The sequence below is a fragment of the Chaetodon trifascialis genome, chromosome 4 (genome assembly GCF_039877785.1).
Source record: "Chaetodon trifascialis isolate fChaTrf1 chromosome 4, fChaTrf1.hap1, whole genome shotgun sequence".
NCBI classification, from domain to species: domain Eukaryota; kingdom Metazoa; phylum Chordata; class Actinopteri; order Chaetodontiformes; family Chaetodontidae; genus Chaetodon; species Chaetodon trifascialis.
In genome coordinates, this window is record NC_092059.1 from 4,477,594 (window position 1) to 4,504,548 (window position 26,955).

The following is a 26,955-nucleotide window of genomic DNA, read 5'->3' on the forward strand; positions in this document are numbered from 1 at the left end:
ACGATTGTGATGCAGTTGACTTTGCTAAGTTTTTCATATATTGAAATATTTTCCACATTCACAGCATTAACGCTGAAAAGTATATAGTATTTACTCGAGCAGAGTACTCTGAGGTTCCTTTAGCCTGTATAGTATTCTATTATATAAGCTACCACATCTACTTCAGTGCAACAAAGAGAAAAATGATTGCTCTGTACTTCATGTACTGTGTGTTATATTGTAATGTCAATATATGTACAATAAATAATATACGTATTTTATATGTAACAACCATAATTAGCTTATAAAATATGATTTAAATTAGCTCAGAACTTGTTTTAAAAGATCTCTGTACTTCTAACATACAGTATCCAGGTGATGTAAGCCTGATTAACAGTATTTGAAATCTTAAAATAAATGTATATAAGCAAATACTGCAAATGTACGGGAAGTTTTCCGGCGTGTTTTAATGCATTTTTAAAATATTAGACTTAATATTAGACTGAACGGGCGCGCGGCGCGGCTGTGACGCGCCTTTTTCCCGGCGTCACGTGACCCAATCAGGAAGTGAAGCTGGACTTGATGTCAACTGAGGACTCGCTTGTCCGTACATGTCTGCGCTGGAGCAGGTTTTGTGTGTCCGTGTGAGCTCGGTCGGTCCGGAAACATGTCAGACATTTTCTTAAGGATAAAAAACAGCGTAGCAGCGAAAAAGAAGACGACTGTCGCTCAGAGCGACGTGCAGCAGTGGGGTTTGAGAGGTATGGAGGCTCGTTAACTTCGTAAAGTAAAGTAAAGTCACGAACCATACTTCAGCTGTCTTCATTCATTTAGCGAGGTACCGTGAACCAGCTACCGGCTACTCTTTAAACTAGCTTAAAATACTCGTCTTCAGTGTTTCCTCTCCCAGACTCATTTTGACGGATCTCCTACTTGACCTAATTTCCAGCAGATGATTCATCATCGAGCCTTCTGCTCTGAACCAGCCCCAGCTTTGCTAACCTGGACCGTTGTCTCCTCACAGGGATCCAGCTGAGGCCCTACCAGCTGGACGGTGTGCGGTGGTTAACTCAGTGCCTGCAGAGCCAGCAGGGATGTATTCTGGGAGATGAGATGGGTTTGGGAAAGACCTGCCAGGTGTGAGCTCCATCAGTGTCTCTAATGTCTTATAATGGTGATGCAGGACCGTTTCTTTTAAAAACATGTATGAATAACTGGTCGCTGTGGCTGATCCAGATGTTTTTTGCTTGATTGAAATTCCTCTGCACGTCTCTTTTTCCACTGGCCGTCTCCTGTTTCACGTCACTGAAAGGATGTCTGAAAACTTGTCCCCCTTTTTTAACTGCAGACATCTTGACCTGGTACAAACACAGGCAGCACTAATAATGTTAAAGTAAGTCGTGATGGTGTGATGGCGAGCCAGCATGCACAACATCAGGACCCTGCAGCTAAATGGAACTGAGCCATGACTGATTTTATTATTCACATCTGTGCTTTTCCTACTGTGACATGTCAAAATAAGCTCAGTAAATATCTTCGATAACAGCCCTGACTGTCACAATATTACCTGATCTGAGGTGCACAGGTGGAGGGAGTTACATCGTTAAAGGCTGAGTTTATTGAATTATGTCTGCTGGATCGCTGGACTGGCTGGAAATTCTCCTCTAAGAATTGGCAGATTGAACAAGAAACTACGCTCATCAATTTTCATATCGGTCTGTCCTGCATAGCAGTCACATATTTTTAAGCAAATGTGGCCCAAAGCAGATTAAGACGGCAGGTTTTTCAATGCGTGCCTCATAAAAGTCACAGACACCGCGACCTGCTGTGTAAAAACTGCATATTGAATGTCAAGAATTCGTCTTTTGTCCCTTCAGACGATCTCTCTGCTGGTCTACATGTCGGGAGCTCTCGGGAAGAAAGGCCCCTTCTTGGTGCTGAGTCCACTGTCCGTCATGGAGAACTGGAGAAAGGAGCTGGAGAGGTACAATCACGTTCATATACGAGTCTCCATCGATTCTCTACAGTCCACTCACAACACCGCCCGTAAGCTTCATGTATGAAATCCTGTGCTTCACAGCTTCGCCCCGTCTCTGACCGTGCTGTGCTACAAGGGAGACAAAGAGAGACGAGCTGAGCTTCAGAGGGAGACAGACACTCAGGACTTTCACATTCTGCTCACCACATACGAGGTCTGTGGCTGCTTCATGAGAACCGAACGAGCTGAAGGTTCATTTGTCTTGTAACTGACGTCTCCGTCTTTATTATGTGTTTATTTCCAGCTGTGTCTCAAAGACGCTTCATTCTTGAGACGGTGAGTGTGTTCTGACTTATGGTAGCTACAGTCACTGCTCACCTTGTTCAGCTCTGAGCTGCTTTACCTGCATTAATTCCATGTTTCCATGTAATCAAATCGCTCTGCTGCTCAGGTGGAAGTGGAACGTGCTCGTGGTGGATGAAGCTCACAGGCTGAAGAATCAGGAGTCACTACTGCACAAAACCTTGACCCAGGTACTGAGCTGCACCTGGTTTGGGTTAGAGCTCATCTTTACCGCTGTTGACGTTGTTTTTCATGTTCACTCTGTGCTGTGCAGTTCTCAGTTGGCTTCAGGGTCCTGCTGACAGGGACCCCCATCCAGAACAACCTGCAGGAGCTGTACTCCCTGCTGAGCTTCATTCAGCCCAGCATCTTCGCAGCTGATGAGACGGACGACTTTGTCAGCTCTTACTCCAATGTGCAGAGCCAGCCTGCTCTTGGTAGGACAGACATCGTTTTTGTGCATGTTGTGGAAGCTGCTCGTTAAGTCAACGCTGGCAGGCTGCGTCCGTCATACTGCGTTTCTGTGTGCAGCTGCCGAGCTGCAGAGTGTCCTGGAGCCCTTCCTGCTCCGTAGAGTCAAGTCAGAGGTGGCTGTGGATCTGCCGAAGAAGACGGAGCTGGTGGTGTACCACGGCATGTCGGCTCTGCAGAAGAAGTACTACAAAGCCCTCCTGATGAAGGATCTGGGTGAGACGTCTGCACTGTTGGTGTATCGCATGAGTGATGCTGCATTGATATTTAAGAGCTAAAATGATATCAGCCGACAGTATTTTTAATTTAAACACATAAACAATCAGTCTTTATATGGATCACACATATTTGTTCTGTTAAAGAATTGTGACCAAGATACATACAGAGCAACCTCATGGAAGTTTGGCTTCCATCCAAATTTGGAGAAAATCAGCAAAAGAAAATGTGAACGATTGCTTGTTTCTATCCACTACCTTTGTGCCATTATTAGGAGTTAGTTCATGGAGAGAAGCAGGAGGTGGCTCCACTAATAATACCGCTGGAGGAGAAGAGAGCGCAACACCAGGACATAATTAAAAGAGTTAAAGCTCAAACATTGAGCTTCGAGTGGAAACAGATGATTTTAAAAGGTGTTTTATTCTGTCCTTTAGTGCTTTAATTCTTCTGAAAAAGGCAAAAACCACCTCAAACAGGCGTAAAATCGTTTGTTTTGTTTTAATTTTGCCGCCTCCATCAACCTTTTCTAAGGCGGTACTTCAAAATGTGCATAAAAATCCATCGATGGAGGGACGGCTGCAGACTCGGTTCTCATGAATCTGTTTTCAGAGGCTTTTGGAAACGAGCAGGGAAACAAGAACCGGCTGCTGAACATCTTGATGAACCTGAGAAAGTGTGTTGACCACCCATACCTGTTTGATGGTGAGATGTGCTCTGTGATGAATGAATGCATCTTATTGGCTGTTAATGGGACACAGCAGCACATGTTAAACTTCTGTTCCCTTTGTTCTGGGCAGGCGTGGAACCGGAGCCTTTTGAGATGGGGGAACATCTGGTTGAAGCCAGTGGGAAACTTTGCCTTTTGGACAGCATCCTCGCTTACCTCCACAGCGGGTCAGTCATCTGTTATTGGGCTCCACCCAGTGGCAGTTTAGGCTCATTCTCACCGCTGATGCGACTTTGAAATGATCGTCTTTCGTTCTTTCTCTCTGCATGTTTGTGGTGAAGGGGCCACCGGGTCCTGCTCTTCTCTCAGTTGACAAGGATGCTGGACATACTTCAGGATTACATGGAGTACAGAGGTGAACGGGGGGGCGCTGGCACCTCTTACTCTCCCTGAGTTTAACTCTCTTTCTGAACATGTCTCTTACATCCTCACAGTCCAGTTCTAATCCTTTAAACCGCCTTTTACATTCTTTTGAAACATCAAGAGAAAACGCTGCTGCATTTTTAATTATGTTTCCAGCGGTACATTTTTAATTTCTCTAAACTGAGCTTTTCTCTTCAGGTTATAGCTACGAACGTCTGGATGGATCCGTCCGAGGGGAGGAACGAAATCTGGCGGTGAAGAACTTCAGCAGCAAAGACATCTTTGTGTTTCTACTCAGCACTAAAGCAGGTGAGCCAAAGAGGTTGAACAGGAAAGCAAACTGTGTCTTTGGCATTATCAGGTAACCATACTGTGCTTAATAATGTATTTGCATGTTTTAATTACTGTTGTTTGCTGCTATTTTATGGTGAGTCACCCTATACATCATAAGCATCTTTAATTTTGCAGCCTCTTTTCTCATATAACCTGCTCATAGACAGAGTTTCTGTAGTAAGTGTGGTAAAGGTTGAAGGCTTTGTTAGTGATTAAATGCATCCTCTGAACGACGCTGTGGCAAGTTTGGAGATAACAGAGTAAGGTGACACGATAAGTCAGCACGGACTGAGCTGCACTTGCAAGCTTTTTTGCATATCTAAATCTATAGCTGGGTTCATAGACATAGCTGAGAGAGGAAAGGGAGCTGATGGCAGAGATAAGAGCTGTGGCAGGATGACGCAGTCGTGCAAATAAGGCCAGCGACTTCTCTTAGCGTGTTTTATGCACAGAAAGTTCGAAGAGAAAAACCTGATTTCCTCTAACTTCTCAGTGTAAACATGATGTGCACGCTGTTTTCAGGCCTTCTGGCTTCCTAACACGCTGTCTTTGCAGGGGGAGTGGGCTTGAACCTCACAGCTGCTGACACGGTCATTTTCATAGACAGCGACTTCAACCCTCAGAATGACCTGCAGGCTGCTGCACGCTGCCATCGGATTGGTCAGAACAGGTGACGTGAATGCTTAGTTACTCCAGTTATCACAGAGGATAACCAGATGATGCCCCTGAGGTGTCTGTAGTTTGGCTTGAAAGAGCGCTCCACTGATTCACCATTGTCCTCCTGTAACAGCAGCTACTCTCCCCTGTATGCAGCAGTACTCCCCAACACCTGTTAACAGACCGATGTGTGAAATCAGACTAGTTCCCATGAAAGACTTCAAATATTTGACCGCAAACCTGCATTATAAACAGGGGCCATGGAGCTTGATGGATAAAGGTGTTCAATAGGCTCTAATGAAAGATGCTGTTGAGCTGCATTATGGGAACTGAAGCCTAACCAACACTGTGCAGGGCTCTAAAACTCAGCCTCTGCTGCCTTGATATCTGTGTTATCTGCGAGAACCCCTTTAATCTTCTATCGACCGTCACTTCCTCCAGGCCTGTGAAAGTGGTCCGCCTTCTGGCCAGAGACACTGTGGAGGAGATCATGTACTCTCGTGCCGTGTCCAAGCTGCACCTCACCAACACTGTTATAGAAGAAGGACGCTTCTCTTTGCTGGACCAGGCTCAGTCAGCTGCTGCAGGACTGCAGGTGTGTCAACGTCTCTGAATCCTGCGCTCTCCACTTCCTGTGTCTCTGTCCACCTTGTACAAAACCCCTCCAGCTGTCTTTTTTTGTTGCACCCTTTCTACTCACGGCTTCCTGTCCCCCGCAGCTCAGTGAGATCTTGAAGTTTGGGGTTGATAAGCTTTTGTCATCGGAGGAGAGCTCCGTACAGGATGTGGAACTGGAGAAGATCCTCGGTCCGTCGCGTGACGGTCAGTGGGCGGATGAAGAAGACTTCACCTCGCTCAGAGAGGAGGAAGAGGAGGAAGAGAAGAGCTCGGACTCTGACGGGCCGAGTACGTTCCGGCACAGACTGATAATCACGTCCTCTGTTGTTGAACGGGTTCTTCTGGCCTGTAAACATCTCACTTTTGCTTTTGGTTCTCGCTTCATGTGTTGGGCTCGTATTTTCCTTTCCAAATAATAGAAGGTACTCTGTTACTCACCGTCGTTCTGTCCCATCCTTCAGACCACATGTACTACTTTGAGGGCAAAGACTACAGCAGAGACCCCAGCGCCGACGACCAGAAGAGCTTTGACCGTCTGCTGGAGGATCAGCTGGCCGAGTTCCAGAAGGCTGCAGGAGAGGGACGAGCTCTCAGACACAAAGCTGGAGTAAGATGGCGTCTCCTTCACTTCCAGCTGATGGTTTTAGATCTGACAACACTGCATTTATTAGTGGAAAATCTAGAGGGTGCACAATATTGTTGTTTCAGGTCAATGCGCATGTTGGATATTGTATGTAGGGCATGACAGTGGATGCAAAACCCACTGAATCAGGTCACACCTCATACCTGTAGTTCAGTTTCTCTTTCATGTCTTTGTGTGTTTATGGTTTGCTGACTTGCCAGTTAGTTATGTCATAATGCACATACATGCATACATGCGCCCAGCTCACACAGACCCACAGCTCATTAGATTTCACATTGGAAACAAACAACTCCGTCTTCTGTTCCAAAATCAGGACAGCTCAAATTATTTTGTAATCCAGAAAAAATATCAGACTGAAGGAGAATTTACTAAAAAGAGTAACCCTTAAGTCATTGTATGATGAACGATGAAACATGAAGTGGATTTTATTTTGTTTCACCGAAATCACCTAATCTCCTTTATCCAATCACGTGTTCACAAAGCGGTGAATTTCGCTCCGTCCTCGCTTGTGAATGACTGAGCCTTTCCAGGATGCAACCCAAGTTTTCTGGAATCTGTGTTGTACCTGAACGCAGCTTTGCACACAAGATATTTAACTTTAGGTTAAATTCAGCTTCACGGAAGTATTTAGGGTTGATACCAAACATCAACAGACGACCTTTCCTTCCTTATAAACACAGATTTCTCCTCACTAATCCTCGTATGGCCATGCCAAATGAACTGAGATTTATACACTGAAGTCAGGAAGTGACAGGTGAAAATAAAATGAAAATGCCTTGAATTGTTGTGCACTTGAAACCAGGAGTCACAGAAATCAGGCAAACCCTTGTCTGCCATGTTAGGATGCAGTACTTCATGGAGTAAACAGTCATGGTGAATATACATATTTGACTTCTGCATGTCAGTAACTGACTTTGTGCGTGTGCTCCCAGGTTTCCCTGTCGGTAGCTCTTGGGATCCCAGCGAGGAAGAGGAAACCTCTTACTGAGGCTGAGCTGGAGCTGAGGCGCCAGAGACGAGAGGAGGCTGCAGCCAAGAGAGCCAAACTTCAGGAGGACATGAAGAAGAAGCAACAAGAGCAGAAATACAAGAAAAAGTACACGTTTGTCAGTTTGTGTTTTCTTTCTCGACTCTCTCTGACGTCACCTTTTAACTGGCGTGTTCGTCTTCGTGCAGAATGGCGTGGTGGGAGTCGAGCGGCTACAGGTCACGCTGCCTGCCGTCTGTGGACAGCGAGGAAGAAGAAGAGGAGGACGCCAGCAGCGTGTGCTCCACAGACTCCGACAGCACAGACATCCACTACGTTCTGGGCGACGTCACTCATCCTCACGCCGCTCAGGGAAACGCCATCATCGTCCACTGTGTTGGTACGAACTACTTTATCGCCACATAGCAGCATCGCACTTTGCACGATGGGCTGATAACGAAGTGATAAGGTGGCGCCCCTTCAGCACTTCTTCTATGATCATTTTTGTGTAGATGACTCAGGCCGGTGGGGAAGGGGAGGCTTGTTCACAGCTCTAGAGGTGAGATCAGATGAGCCACCAAAGCAGTATGAACTGGCTGGCAAGATGAAAGGTACCATTAATCATAGCTTCAAAGAGAATTATTACTCATGTCGTTAAAGGTCTCGATCTGCAAAGACCTTTAATGACGTGAATAAAGCGTGAAAATGTTATTTCTTTCAGATTTGGACCTTGGAAACGTGCTGCTCTTCCCCATAGATGACAAACAGTCCAGACTCGACGGTCAGGATCAGGTACGCTCTGCACAAAGATGCTGAAAACTGCCTGGAGATGCCACTTCCATGATCGCGCATTGCTGCCTCTTCGCAGCAGCAGCAGCAGCGCTCATCCTCCGGGTTGTGGTTTATGTGTGGTGGCAGAGAATGAAAATGATAATGCCTCGACCTGTTTCCATCTCCTTCCTGTCACCTCAGTTGGCCCTGATAGTGGCACAGCAGCGAGACAAAGCCAACAACTTGTCTGGGATCCTCCTGACGGCTCTGGACGAAGGCCTGAAGAAGATTTACGCTGCGGCCAAAAGAAACAAGGGTACAAACACTGAGCGTTCAAGTTGTTTAACAGACACTTAATATGCCGTCGGTTTCAAGTTGATTGTTCAATGTGCATTTGTAGAGTCAAGACTTTTTTAAAGGTGAGTCATCCGCGCTTTAATGAGCATCTCAGATAACCGCCAGATCACCCCAGTTTCGGAGTGTTTTGTGTCACATTTGTACCCTCCCTGCGCTCAGTTTTCAAGTCCTGCACCTCTATGGAGACGCAGCACAATCACAGCTGCAAGTAGTAAATCATAAAAAGGAAAAATCAATTTGTATTTCACCACGCTCGACACATTGTTTAACTGTTTACATTTTCACAGCCTGCACAAACGCTGCGCTTCAGTGGACTTTTCAGGAGCGCAGAATTGAATCTTTTTTACAGGATCTGGTTTATTTTTGCCAGATTTTTAAATGAGACGTGGAGTCTTGATGAAATATAACTATTTTAAGGTCTCAGGGGGTTAATAACGTGCTCATAATTGAGCCTCTGTGAGGGCACAAAGAAAGGAGGAGCATGAAGTGTCTGATGATTGTCAGACTTGACTGACGGGATGTGCAGGACGCGCTCTGAGTTATGCTGCTGGCGTCACCGTGTGTGCACAGACAAATTCCTGCAAACACAATTAGGAGAACAAGACTCCGACTTTCCCTCGGGTGCTGCACGATAGAGGAGCAGCTCAGAACATCTGGAGCTGAACGCTTCTGTCTTTGCTCCCCTCGCAGTGTTTCATGGTAACAGACGCTTCAGGCTTTTCTGCAGCATCAGCGACAGCCGCCCCGCCTTCTTCTGCTCGAGCAGATCGTAAACATAGGAAGTGGTCCAGCTGTGCCAACCCTCACCGGCCGTTTCTCTGAATTAGCTTCTTTTTTTTTTTCGAAAGTAGAAAAACAGACGACGGTAACTAAACTGAAACCTGTTTTCCAGTTAACAGAGACAACTCAGCACACCTTGCAGATTAAGAAGCTCCAGTAGATGTTCCCACATTCTCCTGCTCCTCTTCCTCTGGTTATATAAGCCAGTTTCTCCACAATAGTACAGGATGCCGCCCGCAGAAGGTCTACAGGAGTCCAGTCAGTTAAAGTTAAATTAAAGCTAACAGTAGCATCCTCTGCATGTGGGCCTCATCAACACAGATTTGCACAGAAATAGTCTGAATAACTGTTTCCAGGTATCTCAAACAAACACCCCGCATTAAAAACAGGTGTCTGGAACGTCTGATGATTCAGTTTGTGTTGTAATGGAGAAAAGTGCTTCTGTCCTTTCAGCTTCAGAAGTGTGAGATCTTCTACGTGACGCTGGCGGCTCGGCTGTTACGCGCTTAGATTTTGAGGATGTGAGATGTTTCAGTTGCAGGTATTTTAAGAGGTGTTTTTTTGATCAGATCAGATGGAGGAAGGTTGCCGCTCACATGGAGGTCCTTCACTAAAGATGGTGGAGAGAGAGAGTGATTGAAGGAGGGTTAGAAATGATTGTGCTTACACGGCCAGTCATTGAGATGAGACTCATTCAAAGAGCGGATCAGCTGTTTGACTTCCTGTTAATCACTCTCTGACTACATTTTTTAACTCTCCATGCCAGACGTTTCCCTGCTTTCTCTCCACAACCACAATAAGCTTATTTGAGCCACTCTTTGCAGCCTTATCAGCAGATAATTTATTAGATTTGGTCCTCAAACACAGCAGATCTCTTTATTCTGTTGCATCATCTCTTTGATTGAGATTTATCTCTAAAGATTTCTTTTGTTTTTATCTCTGTTCTTTGTTGGTTTGAGCTTGTGTAGCTGATGATTTCTCCTCTAATATATCCCTTAAACACCTCCCATCTTGTGCAGGCATTGGATTTAACTCAGAATATCTATTTTACCATCAATGAATTAAACAGATTCTGGGTTCTGCAGCACCTCGCTTCCAATTAGAGGAATTATGACTGAATTTCTCCATATGTGTATTTAAAGATAGATGTAGCATGATGATACCAAGATGGTCAAATGGATTTTCTGAAGAAAAAATAATTTTGACTTAAGCTGTTTAATCCTGTTTATAGCCTGTTTCAATTGTGTTATCTGTCTTAGTCCCCTAACACCCCAGCTTCGTCTCTATACGAGTCCTTCTGTGTCTTCTGTATCAGTTATATGCTGCTGCTCTCTGAATATCTTTATGTTTTTTCCCACAAAGCAAGTGTTCACCTCCCTCGCATCGGACACGCCACCAAAGGCTTCAACTGGTACGGCACAGAGAGGCTGATCAGGAAGCACCTGGCCTCCAGAGGCATCCCTACGTTCATGTATCTTTGAAAGGCTTCGGCGGATAAAATCTGAAAAGGTTTTATTTTTTTCTCAGAATCTGTTTCCCTGAAAGTCGTTTTCTCTTAACTTGGCTGACAGATATTATCACAGCAGAGCAGCGAAGAACGCCGCTCCGCCTCAGACATCCACCGCTGCCGCCTCAGCATCCTCCACTCAAACGCAGTTGCGTAACTCAAGCGGGTCGACCGACGTGACGGCAGCAGAAACCCCCAGCCCCTCGGCCCCCGCCCGGAGCCCCGGCCCCGCAGAGCTCCCCGACTTCATGAAGGGAGTCCGGGTTTTCTTCTACAACCTGCCCGCATCAGAGAGGAAGAGGCTGGCACGCTACCTGATCACATATCCTTTCAGACTGGACGTCTTCAGCGCAGCACTGAGCCGATAAGCTGCAGTCATCACGTGTGAGATAATTCATGTCAAAGCACGTTTTCGACTTCATCTTCCCAGCTCAGGTGTTGAAATTATGAATATTACCTAATTGGCTCCTGTTTGGGAACACCTGCAGCGTTTGTGTGTGTTCATGTGCGCTCCTTAGCTGCAGTGCACTTATGATGGAGACGAGGAGGACATCATGAGTCCGGAGGTTACCCACGTCGTGGCAGAGGTGGAGGACAGGATCCACACACAGGTGAGGATCACGCTGAAGCCCACTGATACTGATCTGACCTCTGACCTTGTTTCCACTGATAGACTGCGGTTGCTGTGATGTGTGTGCACAGGAGCTCCGGGATCTGGTCTGTCAGTACGCTCAGGCTGTCCCTGTGCAGAAGGACTGGCTGGAGTCCTGCTTCTCCAAACAGCGGAGAGTCAACGCCGAAGCGTTCCTGCATCAGCTCTGACGACGCTGACGTTCACCGTTTTTACATCTTGTTTTTTAAAATGACCTTTTGTATGAAGCTGGAATGAAATGTGTGAGCGGCGGCTTGAAAACGCACCAAATGTCAAATCGTTTGAAGACAGTTTGCACTCAGTGATTTATAATCGACTGGAGGAGTGAATAAAGAAAACACACCTCAGCACTGCTGTGTGCCCATGTCTTACTCATGTTGTGAGGACGTAAGTCTGTTCACAGACACACTGTGGGGACCTAATGTCCTCATGGGGACAAACATAAAGTCCCTATAATGTCAATCAGCACATGTTAGGGTGAAGACTTGAGTTATAGTTGGTGTTTGGGTAAATCTCCAAGAAATGAATGTAAGTCAGTGTCCCCAACAAAGATGGAAACATGCCTGTGTGTGTGTGTGTGTGTGTGTGTGTGTGTGTGTGTGTGTGTGTGTGTGTGTGTGTGTGTGTGTGTGTGTGTGTGTGTGTGTGTGTGTGTGTGTGTGTGTGTGTGTGTGTGTGTGTGTTTTAAAGGTTAGGTTAGAATTGGGTTTATTTTAAGGTTTTAGGTTTATTTTAAGGTAAAGATAAGAGGCTAGGGAATGCATAATGCCAATGAGTGTCCTCACAAAGATAGAACTGTGTGTGTCTTTTACTCATGCTGTGACGACATAAAACTGCTCACAGTCCCAGTGTGGGGACTCGCCTTCCTCATGGGGACAAAATTGACGTCATTAATGTCATTTTAAGGTGAGGGTTGGGGTTAAGGTTGTAAATATAATATTCCCCAAAGTATGTGTGTGTGTGGGGGGGGGGGGGGGGGGGGGGGCATGTATTACTCATGTTGTGGGTACTTTTTACACATTCACATTGTGGGGACAAAATACACGTCCCCATAATGTCATTTTAAGGAGAAGACTTGGGTTAAGGTTATGAATGTAGTGTTCCTCAAAGTGTGTGTGTGTGTGTGTGTGGGGGGGGGGGGGGGGGGGGGGGGGCGGCGGCTATGTATTACTCATGTTGTGGGAACTTTTTACACATTGACATTGTGGGGACAAATTGCAAATCCCCATCATATAAATAATTAAATGTGGATGTTAAGACTTTGGTTATGGTTTGGTCAAGTCTCCGTGAAATTAAGTCTGTAATGTCCCCAAAAATATTGAAAACATCAGGTGTGTGTGCCTGTATGTGTGCTACTCTTGTAGGGACATATGTTTACACAGTCACATTGTGGGGACTCGCTTTCCTGGTGGGGACAAATTGCAAGTCCCCTTTATGTAAATCCTTATATTTAAGGGTGAAGACTTTGGTTAAGGTTAAGGTAAGGGTCAGGGTGACGGAAGCAGTAGTTATGGTTATGGTTTGGCTCAGTCTCCAGGAAATTAATGTAAGTCTTTGTAGTGTCCCCAAAAATGATAGAAACCTACAGCGTGTGTGTGTGTGTGTGTGTGTGTGTGTGTGTGTGTGTGTGTGTGTGTGTGTGTGTGTGTGTGTGTGTGTGTGTGTGTGTGTGTGTGTGTGTGTGTGAAGAGGTGGAGTCTGTCAGAGGGCGGTGTTGCTGCTCGGCGGCGAAGTAAAGAACAAATTCATCCGCAGCGTCATTACATGTATGTCCCGTGGAGAGGACAGTAGGTGACATCGGAGGACAGTAGAGGACAGCTAACACTCGAATTGGACTCTAAGCCGTGAAGCGTTTTCACCTGTTTTTTTGTCCACCTGGAGGAGATTAATGACCTGCAGGAGACGCTCAGACGGTGAGTGAAGTCATGACACTTTACATGTTTGCACTTTCGACAAACAACGTGTACTAAGTACACATTTTAAGGCTTATGTGTACTTTGTGTAAGCGTTTAATAAAACTAGTTGACATGTAAGTTATCACTGATCACAAACTTCATTTCGGAGGCTTTTTTTTTTTTTTTTTTAGCTGTTCCGACCTTTAACTTCGGGGTAACTCGCAGATTAAACAGTCCAGTTTCTAAAAGCAGCTGTAACATCGTCAGTGCGTCCAGGTGAGGAGATGACGTTTGTTTTTGGGGTTTTTTCCACCTGTAAACGTGCCTGAAGTCAGCATGAAATGAGGAGCAGGCGCAGGCAGATCTAAGTCTGTCTCAGTGGAAAGTGCGAACAACAACATGCGACCACAGGAAAGTTTTAATGAGCGGATTTGCATTCACAGGAAGCTTCAGGGTCGTCTGGGAGGCGAGCCCACCTGAGTCCAGGTTAGACAGCTTTGAGGTTCATGTGGAGAAAGTCAGTTTAAAAACTGAATTCATGTGACCCTGAAAGCAGCTTTTCTGCCCAAACTGGCCCATTCAGCTTGATTTGGCCTCTGTGCTGAAGTATGTTCGCGTCTTTGATGGCTGCATATTAGAAATCATCACCAGTAAAGAGCACAGTGAGGGTCCCGCCGTGAATCAAACGTGCCATTACACAGAAATCCAGACACACATTCTTATCATTTGGAAGTTTTGTGGTTTGATTTTTTTTTAATTTCCATCTGAGTGTGGTTTCTGTCAGTGGGAGGCATCATTTCCTTATTCCCACATCTGAGTTCATTTGTGTCCTGAGTATTAACCACCAAACGGCTCGAGAAAAGTCCCCTGTGTGGGAGACACGTTGTAATGAGTTCTCATGTGAATCAAGAAGTCAGCGGCAGCAGTGTGGGCTGATGTACAAATCTGCCTTTCAAGTGTTAAAGGGCAGAAGATGTCTTGCTTCAGTCAGCTGTGTTTTAATTGACTCTTCGACAGGATTTCAGGCGCAGCTTGAACTGGACACACATGGATGTCAGGAGGAAGAGGCCTAATGATGATGCCCACTTCAATCCACTCAGCTTTAGCACCAAATAGGTGAGCAGGAACTCAAATACGCTGTTTGATGTTGGATCAGTATTCAGATGAATGCTGATGAATGTGTCGCCTCACAGTCACGTCAGCCAGCTGAGGAGGTACCACAACAGCCACCGCAACACGCCGGAAGAGGACGATGAGACCATGAGCTTAGAGGAGCGAGAAGCCGGCGTCGTCCACCAGCCAGACCCCGCCCCTCACCCTGATGGCCACTGCCCCCGTCCAGAGCACGCCACCCTCGCTGATGACTCCCAGTTCAGAGGACAGAGGCCGGACAGAGAGCAGGAGCGCGACCACGCTCCCCCTCCGCCTGGCTCAAGCTACTTCTCATACCAGCTTCCCTGCAGCTTGCCCGCCGGGTACAGCCAGCCCACGCCGTTCCCCAGCCAGGCCAACGGCGCCTGGCTCCATCCGAGCTTCGCCAGCAGCTGGTCGGGGTATCCCAGCAGCCTGCCGTCCTCTCTGGGCCAGAAAGACGTCTCCAGCTGCACTGGAGATACACGCCTCTCGGGCTGCAAGTCCCTGTCCCTGCCCGGCGGACACAGCACCGGCATGAGCACCTTGGAGCAGCCGCTGTCGCTGTGCTCCAACCCGCCTTCGGCCAACCTGTGCCACCACACGCTGCCCCCGTACTCGTGCTCGCCGCTGGGAGCTGCCTGCTGCGCACAGTGTCCCGCGGACGCCTTCACCAGGGGGCCGGTGGTCACCAAGCCCCTCTGGCCTCAGTACCACCCGGCGTATGGCCCATACTGTAAGTCTGCCCCCGTTAATCCACCCTGATTCAGGCACCTGTCAGGAGTCGTAACGGATTCTTTCCTCTGTTCCAGGTCCAGTTGACTGCAGACTTCCCGGAGCTGGATTCACCCACATGTGAGTCTTTCGACATGTTTGAGCCACTCGCCTCCTGTTGCATGTTTCTAACTGTGATTAAAAAAAGCTCTTTACCTCCACGCAGCGGCCACAAAGCCCCAGCCAAAGAGAAGGGCCCTCCCTACAGCACGCCGCTGTCTCTGGAGCAGAGTGAGTGTTGAGCGGCGGCGGATGATTGGCCGAGCTGCCGGATGACTGGCCGCGCTGCCGGACACGCTCTCATTATGTGTTTGTGGCTCTTTAACGCAGGGAGGGTGTTCGTCACGTACGAAGCGGACAGCGACAAGCACGTCAACGAGATCATCAACTTTGTGGCTCTGCTGCGACAAAACGGCTTCGATACGCACGTATGTTCAGGTTTTTTATACGTTTGATATAAATGTTTTTTAATATGATGCTTAATGGAGACGAAGGGAAGTTGGTCCAGAAAAGATGAAGTTGAGAAAAAGCTGTCGAGCATATAATTCCTTTATTTTGACTTATTTTACCCTCCAAAAAACCTCGAGGAGTAAACACATGTCAACACACAAGATGGGCTCTTTCAGCTCTCCATCCACTTTTTTTTAAAAATATAATAATCTTAAAATTAATATCATAAATTTACACCTCATTGTAATTTCCACAAGAGTCCAAAACTGATGTGGTTACCGCTGCCATGCTAAGCTAATATGAGGCTAATTGTTTTTATCCTCCATGACTGGATTCAGCTTCTGTCTTACGAATGTGAGACAACAAACCAACGTGTTAGAGATGAGATAATTAAGGATTGTTACGGCGGCGAGCTGTGTTTAGCTCCAGCTAGCTTCAAGGATGCAGCTGTTGTGCTTTAGCTGTATAGTTGACCTTTTTGTTGTGACTGCACATTTAACATGTTGTTTTCTTTGACTTTATACATTTCTGTGGCTTAAAAAGAAATATATGGCAAAATAAATGTCAGCAAGCCACATTTTAGTCTAAATAACTTGCATTCTGTGTATTATGTGTGTATATTTACTTGTTCGCTTGAGGACTGCAGCTGTAGATCTGCCACTTTCTGACTGACGTCTTCATTTATTTCAGATTGATATTTTCGAGCAGCAGTTCAGGAGTATCAGCAAGATAGACTTCATGGAGCGATACCTCAGTGAGGTAAAGATCCTTCTAAGTCACCAAACATGCATAGAAAGAAGAAGAAGACGACGTCTGAAAACACTTTTCAGATAATAGTCTGTTCATTCTTGAGCTTTTTCTCTCTCAGCCAGAGCAAACAAGTGAAACAAGGATGAAAAGTTATGTTCTTCCTCTCACCCAGAAAGAGTACCTGATCATCATCATCATCAGTCCCAAGTACTATGAGACGGTGACGGCGTCCCCTGTGGGCCTGGAGAACGACGAGAGGACCTTCAACACCGTCTACATCCATAAACAGGTCCAGAGCCGCCCGCCAGTCCACAGGAAGGCTGAAATACTCTGAACTCTGCAGTTTTTCTCATTTCAATCTTTCTGTGTGCGCCTTGCAGCTCCAGAATGAGTTCATCCAGAATGGAAGCAAGAATTTCCGGTTCATTCCCATCGTGTTCCCGGGGGCGAAGAAGGTAAATTTTACTCTCCACGACAGGCAAGAGGGCACTTCGCTGTGTGCTCGTAAACAAAAGACCACACGTGTACGATGCCACATTAACAAAACGGTGTGTGTTTGTAATCACAACAGTGTCACGTTCCCAACTGGCTTCAGAACACACACGTCTACGGATGGCCGCGCGACCGCGACGACATTCTGCGGCGACTGATGAGGGTCGAGAAGTACAATCCGCCACCTATAGGGGAGCTGCCCACCATTGTTTCCATCCCCATATGGAAACCTCTGACCTGAAGGCTGGACTGTGGTGAACTCCTGCTCATCGTCCAGGTGAACGGGCTTACCTGCGCAGGATGTTTGACATCAATTTACATTTTAAGTTAGCGTCACGTGAACTTTTCTCCAGGGACATCAGGGACATATTACATGAGCGATGCGTTGAGGCGCACAGACGAGCTTTTTGTTCTCTGCAGCTTGTTTGTGTGATCACACGACATGTTTTAACCTCTCCGTGTTCCACCTGCTGCGGCGCCATGAGAAATGTTTACTGGTGCAACTCCCAGTTAATTACTTTTACAGCCTGGCAATTGCAGCGTTTACTTCTTTAACAGCAGCTTAAAGTTTGTGGTTCTTTGGAATTGAACAAGTAACCTCGTAAAGGAGAGATGTATCATACTTGTTTTGGGACTCAGGTGTGCACATGTTGTATAATTAAATTTATGATCAATAGTCTAATGAAACAGGGATTTATGAGAAGTAAACACTGACAGGTACTCATCAGCACACGCTGCATCAGCCATGTTATCCTTCTTATCTAAAGCCAACCGCTGGCCAGCTGGATGGAGTTACTGCTGAGTAAAAGTCACTGAATGTTTGTAATGGCTCGTGTTTAAAGGAGGAGGAGGCAGATTTCTTTCAGCATTATTCGAAATGTATTTTTCTCATGAGAAAGTTTTTATTGGTAAACAAGGAGCCGGCTTTGTGAACGCTTTAAGGGCCGTGTTGTTGTTGCTATGAAACACGAGCCACCGGTTTCCCACAAGATGTGATGCTACCTGACGATCGTATAATTCAAGTTTACGATCTCTGCATGTTGACTTTCATTACGCGCTGACACCAGCCTGGAACAATGTGTAGTCATGTGAATCGCACATTATTTGTATATTAAAAAAAAGGGCTGAACCAAGCAAAAACGAGGTCTTTCCGCTGACGTGAATTCTGTCCTGTGCTGGAATCGTTCTCTGTGGATTGAGCGTCAAACATCAGCGTTAAAGCTGCAGAGCTGCACGGCGGGTTTGCAGCTGGCAGCCTGTTGCATCAGCCTGTCCCTGCACTGACATCTCCTCTTGGAAGCACGGCAGTGTTTGTGAAGCTGGCCCCGAGCACGACAGTTAACCGAGACAAGCAGAGACCTGGGACTGGTTTGCCTGCAGGGCCGTGGGGTGTTTTTTTCAAACCGCGAGCTGCATTTTTCTGTTTGGGAATGAGGCGTGAGAATGTGGAGGTTTAGGTGTGCGTTTCTACTCAGCGCAGCTCTACCAGAGCCTCTCAAACAGGATGTCGCATCAGACGAGCCGCTGACACAGCTGCCTGCCTGGCGTGCGGTACGGCCTCTTAAGAATCGGCAACCCGACACTCAAGTGGGTCATCGCGAAGTGCTTGTGGTTGCACAGAGATCGTGACACATTTAAAGAAAATGTCTCTGTGTGCAGAATGTGATGTTTTCCTGGTCCCTGCTCAGGTTAAATAAATCCTGTTCTTTACCTGAAACATAAAAAGCCGAGCGTCACGATGTGGTTTAATGGTTTTATCTTCACAAGAGGTAACACTGCAGATGTTCATATAGACATCATAAAAAAAATCTGAATACAGTGTTTCATATATTGAAAAGTACATGAAATAATATTAATTTTAATAACATAACAAAAGGACAATGACATCTGTCATAAGAGTGGATTACAAAGTGACATTTTATGTAAATAACTCTTAAGAATTAGGTAACAGGAAACAAAATCAGACAATAGCTCCATTTAACTGTATGCAAAAACATCGAAGTGCTATTTGTTCAAAGCTACAAAATACACTTAAAAAGCAGGAAGCGTTTCTTTTAATTTCCTTCAAGGAAAAGTACTATAAAATAAGTTACAGTACAGTGAATTTGTCCAAGCCGACGTTTGTTCCCGTCTTCCAGCCTTTTGTAAGCACAAACGACAGGAGAGGAAAGAGACACAGTTTCCTTATGAGCGGCGTCTTCCCCGGAGAGGAAATGAGCGTCGATAACTGCGTCTGCTGTGTTCGTGTTTATTACGGCCGCACAAACACTTCTGAAAATGTGAAATCTTCTAATCTTCATCATCTGCGCGTCACGCTGCCCACGTCCTCGGCAGAAAGAACTTTGTACTTCATGAGCTCAGAAAAATTCGACAAATACTTCATGTTTAGTCACATAACACAGAGGCAAGCTCTCATACGTCGTCAGCTGGCAAAGGAGGTATGTTGAACCTTGGTCTAGTGAAAAAAGCCATCTTCTCTCTGCAGACAAAGACAGAGAAAACTTTGTCAAATCCTGTCAATCAGCACAAAATAAAGACGACTGCTTCACGAGTTCGTGAGCAGACTGCTGAAAGTCGCTTTTCGTAAAGTAAGCGGAGGATAACAGCTTCTGATCTTTGTCCCCGAGTCAGCTGTTCTGTTATCTCTTGGTAAATATGCGAAAGCATATTTTGATCCTCTCATTTCCTGCCTATCAGATAACGTAGAGGCTCCAGGTTAGACAAAAACAAACAAACTGGAAATTAAGTCTAAAATATATCTATATATGCTGCACATTTTGTAATGAGGAAAGCAGTGCATTATGGGTTGTTTGTAGCCTTAAAGGTGCCCTGTGGGGTTTGTCGCCTCTAGGTGGAGCTGTGGAGCGCCTGTTCACATTAAAGCCGTTAAAATTGGTCAAAAATGATGTTTTTGAGTATTCCTTCTAAAAAAACCACACGGGTTCAAACATTCAAAACACATTACAGAGTAAATAAAAGAACGTCCTCTACCGTGACGATGAACGATTCGCTGGTTTTAGTTTGACCTACTTTCCATTCAATCAATCAAAGTCACGTTGTGCTCAGAGTTTTCAATGGAGACAACAGTTTTAGCCCTTCCAGGCATTGGCGTGTCGTTAATGTACGTCCACTAAAAGTGTTTGTTTTTCCTCTGACAGGCTCAGATTGATTGTTAAAACAAGTGTCTGATGACAAGAAAAGGATCCCTGCAGAGACACATTTCTGTTAAAGAGAAAGATGCATTTGGTTTAACCAGAAGCAGCTGTTTTATCTCTCTGGCCGAAGCCACCAGCGATTTTGTCACCGGGAAAACAAACTTCATTCGAACGCGACCAAAACAAAATAAAACTCACCAAAACATTCTTGGTTCATCTTTCTGCTGTTCCAACAATCATCACTAACTCTGCTTTGGTTGAATACAGAGAAATCCAGGAGAAGGAGAGCTCAAAACGACTGAACGATGTTTTATTCTGGTCAAACCTCACCTGTGCTGTTATTATTTTTAAATCATAGTTCTATTAATATTACCCACATATACCCTGATAAATGTATATATTATAGTATATTATTAGTCATATTTGTATTATTATATAAAGTTCATTATTATCTACACAAACCCTGATATAATGCCACATATTAAAATCTATACATATAGTCACATTTCTATGATTATATACTTAAACTATCATATATTATCAGTAGAAATATTTGTATTTATATGAATAATTTTCTACATACCATGATATAATGTCACATAATATAGAACATATATATTATCATATACTATTATTATTATTAGGCACATTTCTATTATTATATGTATCATCGACCCTCATAATATCACAAATGAACACATATACATAGGAATTTTTCTGCTGGTATGTATATATACTTTGACATTATTATTATTTTAGCTGTTATTATCATTCCTCTCCCCCTCCTTCCCTCCCTCCCTCTCGCCATCAGCGAATTCTTGCTCATGAGGGAACTGTTATTGAGTAAATTAAAAAGTTTGTCTCAACCTGCTTCATATGAAAAGCGCCATGAGACAACATTTGTTGTGATTGGCGCTCTGACTGAAACTGGATCACATCACTGAAGCTGAAGCTGAAGATGCAGCTGCAGACGCTGTGTAACATCTTCAGTGGAGTAACAGAGTGAAAGTCCAAACCTGAATGTCTGCACAGGCAGGGGCTCCTTCTGGCTCTGCCCCCTCATCTGCAGAACCTCTTTGGAAGCCTTCCTCAGCCTCCTCTCTGCCGCCTCCTCCTGACGCTGCTCCTGCTTGCTTTGGCCGGCCTGCGGGACGACAACACAGAGTCAGCCGCTCCCGGCCGAGGCCGAATGTCGTGATCTCGTGAAGCGGCGTCCGGCCTCACCTGTCTCTGGGCCTCTCTGAGCAGGCAGCGGAAGCGCTCGTCCCTCAGGGCCCAGTGCGGGAGCTCCGTGTCCTCCCTGGCTTGCGGTTCCTCCAGTCGCAGCTTCAGCTCCCTCAGGGCGCTCAGCTCCTCCATCAGCTGCCTCTGACGCGTCCTGCAGGCCTGGAGATCCAGCTCCAGGTCCAGGGAGGTACGCGTCGGCTGCTCGGCCAGGGAGGAGCGGTACGACTGCTGCTCACGCATGCACACACACACCTCAGAAACATGACCCTAAACGCTCCGATGTGTGCAAGCTTGAAACAAAACGTACCTGCTTGTATCGCAACGTTCTCCTTTCCAACGTGTTCCTGACAAAAGGCGACTTCTTTGGTAGAGTTGAGCTGTCGCTGTCGCTGCGATACAACTGGAAGGAGAAATCGTTCGATGTGAAGACGATCAGGCAGAATTATGAACACCTGAACAGTGAACGCGAGTCAACAGTGATCAATGTACGCACCCTGCAGACGTACTGACTCCGGGCGCCAGGAGAGAAAGTCTGAGAGCGAACGATGGTGCTGCCGCGCATGAACGGCGAGGCGTGACCCCAGCGACCCCCCCTCTCTTTGGGCCGCACCCTCGCCGGCTCTGGGAACAGGCCCTCCGTCATGGTGGCCTTCTCCACCTGCAACAGCAAACCAGCGGCGCTTAAATGCATCCGCGCCACAGACGCAGGTATCGGCTGCACAGGACCTCGGCGGCGGACTTTACCTTCACCGCGGACAGTTTGCTGGCCGTCTGGTCGCAGCGCCCTCCAGTGGTGATGCAGATGCCCTCTGCGCACAGACCCTCCGAGCAGGCGGCCGTGAACGCCGTGCTGTTGCTGCAGCCGCTGTCCACCGACTCTGCCTGCCAGCTCCTGCCAAACACACCCTCGCCACGTTAACACGCAGGCGGCAAAAAGACGGGAATTTTGTATTTGAGAGAAGCAGAAAGAGTCTCCACCTCTCAGACACCGCCTCCCCCGGCTCCTCCTTCTTCTCCAGCCTCTGCAGCTCCAGCTCTGCCTCCCGCTCCTCCAGATGGGCGGCGCCGGCGGCGGTGCGTGACAGCAGGGTGCAGACAGTGTCCTGTAATGTCACAGAGCAAACTAGCAAACACCGTCCTCGCAGTCCACATTCCTCCTCCCTCCTCCGGCAGCGCGGAGGCTTGTTTGGCTCGGCAGAAACATTCTTGGCAAATAGGCGCTTTGTTCAGCCGCTCACCGGCGGACTGTGGATCGAGAGGAATTTCTCCTGCAGGCGAGGCAGCATTTACACTTTGATGTATTTAATGCACAAATTCATTTTTTGAGGAAACGCCTCAGGATCGCTCTGGTTTTGGGCCAAGTCAGTGTATTAGAGCCTCTTTCAGTTCCCGAGTCGTGACTCAGGTCCATGATATGTCCTATCTGCCTGCTGATCGGGCCGTCCATAAGCCTCTGCATTTTCCCCCTCTTATCTGAGCAGTCACAAGATGATTAAAGAGACGGGAAAGAAAAAAATGTCTCGCACAAACTGATGTTTATTTTTCTGACCACTTGTTAGTTTTTGCCTGTTTTCTTGTAAACTGCTGGATACTTTCACCTCCTCAGACCTGGAAAAGTCCTTCAAACCCTCTCAAAAGGAAGAAGCACTCTGTGTTTCACCAACAAGGAAGTGTTATTTTATCGTTTAGCTTCCTTCCTGCACCGGAAGCCTGAATGTGTTTCACTGTGCAGATTCTGATCTGCTGCTTGTGATCACTTTACGCCTACGTTTCAGCAAATATCTGACTGGTTTTAAAACATAAACACAGCATCACGGACGGACAGAGCTGGAAGAAGACAGCAGCACCAGTGAGACGATCAGCTGATCGTCGACTGTTACACAACCCTGATTCCAAAAAAGTTGAGACGCTGTGTGAAACAAATAAAACAGAATTCAGTCACTTGCAAACAAACTGTGTTTACAAAGTGTTTCTGAGTCCATGCAGTGAAATCCTTTATCCAGTCATGTGTTCACGAAGCGGTGAACCTCGCTCCATTAAATATGTTTTGCACAGCATCCCCGCGTTTTGGAATCAGGGTTGTAACATAGCGACTGCTCAGTGTGATGATATTTGTGTTAATTATATATATTATTGTGCTAATTGTATCAACATCACTATAAAATAGATACTTTACATAGTTAGGTAAAAATCTATATTTTACTTCATATTTATTGATGAGATTCCAAACCTCAAAAGCAACAACAGCTGGTTTAGTGATTGTTTGTGACAGCTGCAAATAATGTTAATAACTTCTTACGGTTATGAAGTCGACTGCATCGTCATAGAGAGAAATTAGCCTCAGCGCTCTGATGGGTTTTCAGCATAGAAACATCAAGCTGAAGTGCAGCTGCAGCACACAGGGAGCTCGTTCAGCTAGTCGAACTGGTTGCAGGAAACTGCAGCACAGATCTGATCTGTGTGTTGATGTGGAGACGCCAGCTTTGAGAAGGTTATAGTCGGCTGTGTGAACCGATCAGGACCGAGACTTCTGACTGAGGACATTGACCCAGAGTTTAAGGACAAAAGCGCGAACAGATGGGCCGCATGAGGTGAAGAAGTGTTCAGGCATCAACCTGTGACATGAGGAGACGTCTTCATTTTAAGGGGTCACGGGGAAAAGAAGATGGAAGCCGCTGTCTCTCTCTCTCTGCAGTGCTGCAGAATAAACGTGTGTGTGTGTGTGTGTGTGCGCGTACCATGGCTCGGGGCCTTTGCTCATCCTCCTGGCTGTCGTGGTGTCTGCGGTGGCTGAGGCTCTTGTGTTCAGGCCTGGACATCTCCGTCCCGCTCAGCATCTGCACTCGCAGCCAGTGGTAGACCATGTCAGCACTTCCCTCACAGTCTGCCAGGCTCACCTGGGCTGTGCCCTGCAGGAAGACACGGAGAGCGTCATTCAGATATCAGCATTTTGACTGAAGGCCTTGTATTAGTGAACTATCTTAAAAGAGCAGAATCGGCGCTGCAGCGTCAGCGCGATGCTGCTTCCTGGTCCGCTGCAGTCTCAATGGAGCTGCTCGGCCTTTCAGACCCACCAGCAGTTCCTCCTGAGCCTGGGGTCCCAGCGAGCAGACGGACAGCTGCAGAGCGCACACCGCCAGGGCGTTTGCAGGGACAGGAATGCAGAAGCCTTCGTTGAAACTCATCTGGGACTGCGGCTCCAACGCCGTACAACAGTAAAACGCACAGGCCCTGCCGGCGTCCAGTGGAATCAAGTGCACCTTCACATACCTGGACACGAACGCAACAATGATGATAACAACAATAACATGTTCAGGCACACATCCCCTGACCACAGCTGCCGGATCACACACGGCCCACTGACCCACCTGCAGCATCGCATACCTGCGTAAGAAGTGTCTTTAGCGTCAGTGTCTTCAGTCTCGCTCGCTAACAGATGCGGTAATAGGCCATAATTACATGTGACGCTAAGAACATAATTACTTTGCTTGTGATCTGCTGAGTTACAGACGGCAGCCGACAAGCCAACAGCAGCATTAGCTAATTGTTAATGTGTCCAGGCAAGAGAAATTAGCAGCGCTTCAGACCACAGATTACACATTCAGCCTGGTCGCCACCAGCAAAATAAGCAGGAAGTAAGAAAGTGGAGGCAGAGGGCAGACACACACTTCCAGTGGGTCAAAGGTGAGTGTGTACTTTGCTTGTTTTAGGGAAAATCCTGAAAAAATTACCTTTAATGTTCCTGTTACATAAACTTCCTTTGTTTTATTTTAGAGTGTTTTTTTGCTGCTGCTGAAAATTCACACTTTTCCACTTTCTTGCAGAGTTAGAGAAGACTGAGACCACTCTCGTGTTAGCATAGCTTAGCATAAAGACTGGGAACAGGGGGAAACAGCTAGCCTGGCTCTCAAAATCCACCTCTTTTAAAGGCTTTATCACAAAGCTAGGAGCAAATAATAATTTAAGTTTCAAAGTTTCAGCCTAATAAAATGAACCACAGTGCTGATTTGATCGTTGTGCTTTAAGCCCACCAAACTCTGTGCCGTCACTCTCAATCACGCTAATTAGAGGAAAGTAAAGGCAGATTAATCAGGACGTGGCCTCGTTTCTTTGTGGAAAGCAAAATTATCACGTCGCCACAGAGGCTCCATTGAATAAAAAGTAGCTCAGCTGGGTGGAAAACCCCAAATCTGGCAAGTGTTCAGAGGCTGGTTCACCTTTGGACAGAGTCAGGCTGACTTTCCCCTTGTTTCCAGTCTTTATGCTGAGCTAAGCTAACATCTCCTCGCTTCATATTTACCATGCAAACACGAGAGCCACATCAAACTTCCTTTTTAACTAACAAGAAGGCAAATTAGCATATTTCTTTTCTTCTATTGACCTCAATCGTCAGGACTGGAAGTACTCACACTTTGTAGCCGTCTCTCACAATGGACCTGTTCAGATTCTTGAGCTGCAGCAGATGTAGCCGGACAGATTGAGAGCCAGAGTCCCACCTGCGAAGACGAAAGTACAGCTGCAGTTACCGCCGCCTGGCTGTTTGCCTCCACCAACCAGTCAAGGAGCAGTTTGCATCCATGTCTGTCTGATATTATACATGCAGTGAAGACTTTAAATGAACTTAATTAAAGGTATTTCCAGTTAGAGACATGCTGTGTACAGTCACTGTACAGAGGACTGATAGAGAGCTTCATCACTACAATCACCTGAAGATCAATATCAGCTCAACCAATCAGCTTGTGGTGGACTACAATGCTTCAAATATGGCGGCAAAGAAGCTACAAACTGTAAAACGTGGACGCTTCACTCACATTAGAGTCACCAACTCAGTATCTGACCTAAAGTGAAATATGGTCACAATCTGTCCTTCTGCTCCTGATTCACGCTGCTGAACAACGGCCCGAAAAGTTATGATGTCACAGTGAAGCTGACCTTTGACCTTTTGGATATATCATCATCATTTTATCCTGTGAGACGTTTGTGAGAAATTTAGTCATAATTAGTGTGTGAATTCTTCATTTACGGTGAGAAAACGTCACAGTGACCTTTGACCACCAAAGTCTAATCGGTTCATCCTTGAAATTTGAAGAAATTCCCTCGAAGCGTTGCTGACAGCGAGACAACGACACCACCCGCGTTCAGCGCACACCAACAGTTTACTCACAGCAGGCCCAGCTGGATCTGGGTGGGCTCGCTCACAGACGTCAGCTCTTTCATGTAGGACATCTCATCGGACTCCTCTGCCCTGTGAGAGGAACGACAGAACAAGAATTAAACAGGCCGCTTTCCTCTTTCACTGGACAAAAACGTCTTTTATGACCATCTGGAGACAGTCCAGTGATGAGACGTGACACACTGGACTGTCACCACCTACTTTGATTCAAATTCATTTCTAACACTTAAGCGCTTTTGAGACGCTGTCATCGACACTGTGCGACGCCACTGGAGTCAGAGCTGAACTGTCTGTGTGGCAGTTTCCTCCTCTGTCACCAGGAGGCGCAGTTGCTTCAGAGAGCCAGTGCTCATGCTGTGTTCTAGCACTGCGAGGGTGGACCTCCTCTCACCTTCTGCCCCAGGCCTCGAACACGCCGCTGTCTGTGGCCAGAGCGTCCTCCGACACGCCTGCAGAGACTCTTCTGGCCCTCCTGCCGCTCCTGTTGCCGCTGTTTCCCCTCAGAGTCACTCCTAAAGGAGAAAACACGCTCGGTTAGCCGTCAGGT

At 46.5% G+C, this 26,955-nt stretch overlaps 3 protein-coding genes across 3 annotated transcripts in view; 2 read left to right on the forward strand and 1 right to left on the reverse strand.

The window, feature by feature from the left end:
* The first annotated feature begins 537 nt into the window (after positions 1-537).
* On the forward strand, positions 538-11,677 carry chd1l (chromodomain helicase DNA binding protein 1-like). Its single transcript, XM_070960746.1, has 25 exons — positions 538-740; positions 1,004-1,116; positions 1,857-1,963; positions 2,060-2,171; positions 2,262-2,293; positions 2,409-2,490; positions 2,574-2,736; positions 2,831-2,986; positions 3,596-3,688; positions 3,784-3,880; positions 3,995-4,068; positions 4,275-4,385; positions 4,965-5,079; positions 5,508-5,661; positions 5,786-5,972; positions 6,146-6,291; positions 7,260-7,423; positions 7,504-7,694; positions 7,807-7,905; positions 8,016-8,086; positions 8,267-8,381; positions 10,565-10,673; positions 10,774-11,028; positions 11,236-11,320; positions 11,412-11,677. The coding sequence occupies exons 1-25, from the start codon at positions 647-649 to the stop codon at positions 11,529-11,531; spliced, it is 3,045 nt and encodes a 1,014-aa protein (XP_070816847.1). The 5' UTR covers positions 538-646; the 3' UTR covers positions 11,532-11,677.
* Positions 11,678-13,177: 1,500 nt separating this feature from the next.
* On the forward strand, positions 13,178-17,946 carry traf3ip2l (TRAF3 interacting protein 2-like). The gene is made up of 10 exons (XM_070960943.1): positions 13,178-13,274; positions 14,274-14,372; positions 14,450-15,123; positions 15,200-15,242; positions 15,328-15,392; positions 15,492-15,589; positions 16,302-16,370; positions 16,534-16,650; positions 16,742-16,816; positions 16,933-17,946. Exons 2-10 carry the CDS (start codon positions 14,308-14,310, stop codon positions 17,092-17,094), a joined length of 1,368 nt encoding a protein of 455 aa, XP_070817044.1. The 5' UTR covers positions 13,178-13,274; positions 14,274-14,307; the 3' UTR covers positions 17,095-17,946.
* Positions 17,947-18,582: 636 nt separating this feature from the next.
* Positions 18,583-26,955, reverse strand: part of wwc3 (WWC family member 3) — a 30,883-nt gene continuing 22,510 nt past the window's right edge. The window contains exons 12-23 of the mRNA XM_070961641.1: positions 26,800-26,920; positions 26,400-26,480; positions 25,645-25,731; positions 24,310-24,505; positions 23,974-24,144; positions 22,214-22,338; positions 21,980-22,127; positions 21,729-21,893; positions 21,543-21,635; positions 21,233-21,463; positions 21,025-21,152; positions 18,583-19,332 (exon numbers count right to left, since the gene is read on the reverse strand). Of these exons, the coding sequence (XP_070817742.1) occupies positions 19,266-19,332; positions 21,025-21,152; positions 21,233-21,463; positions 21,543-21,635; positions 21,729-21,893; positions 21,980-22,127; positions 22,214-22,338; positions 23,974-24,144; positions 24,310-24,505; positions 25,645-25,731; positions 26,400-26,480; positions 26,800-26,920 (1,613 nt within the window). The 3' untranslated portion in view covers positions 18,583-19,265. The remainder of the gene's footprint in view (positions 19,333-21,024; positions 21,153-21,232; positions 21,464-21,542; positions 21,636-21,728; positions 21,894-21,979; positions 22,128-22,213; positions 22,339-23,973; positions 24,145-24,309; positions 24,506-25,644; positions 25,732-26,399; positions 26,481-26,799; positions 26,921-26,955) is intronic.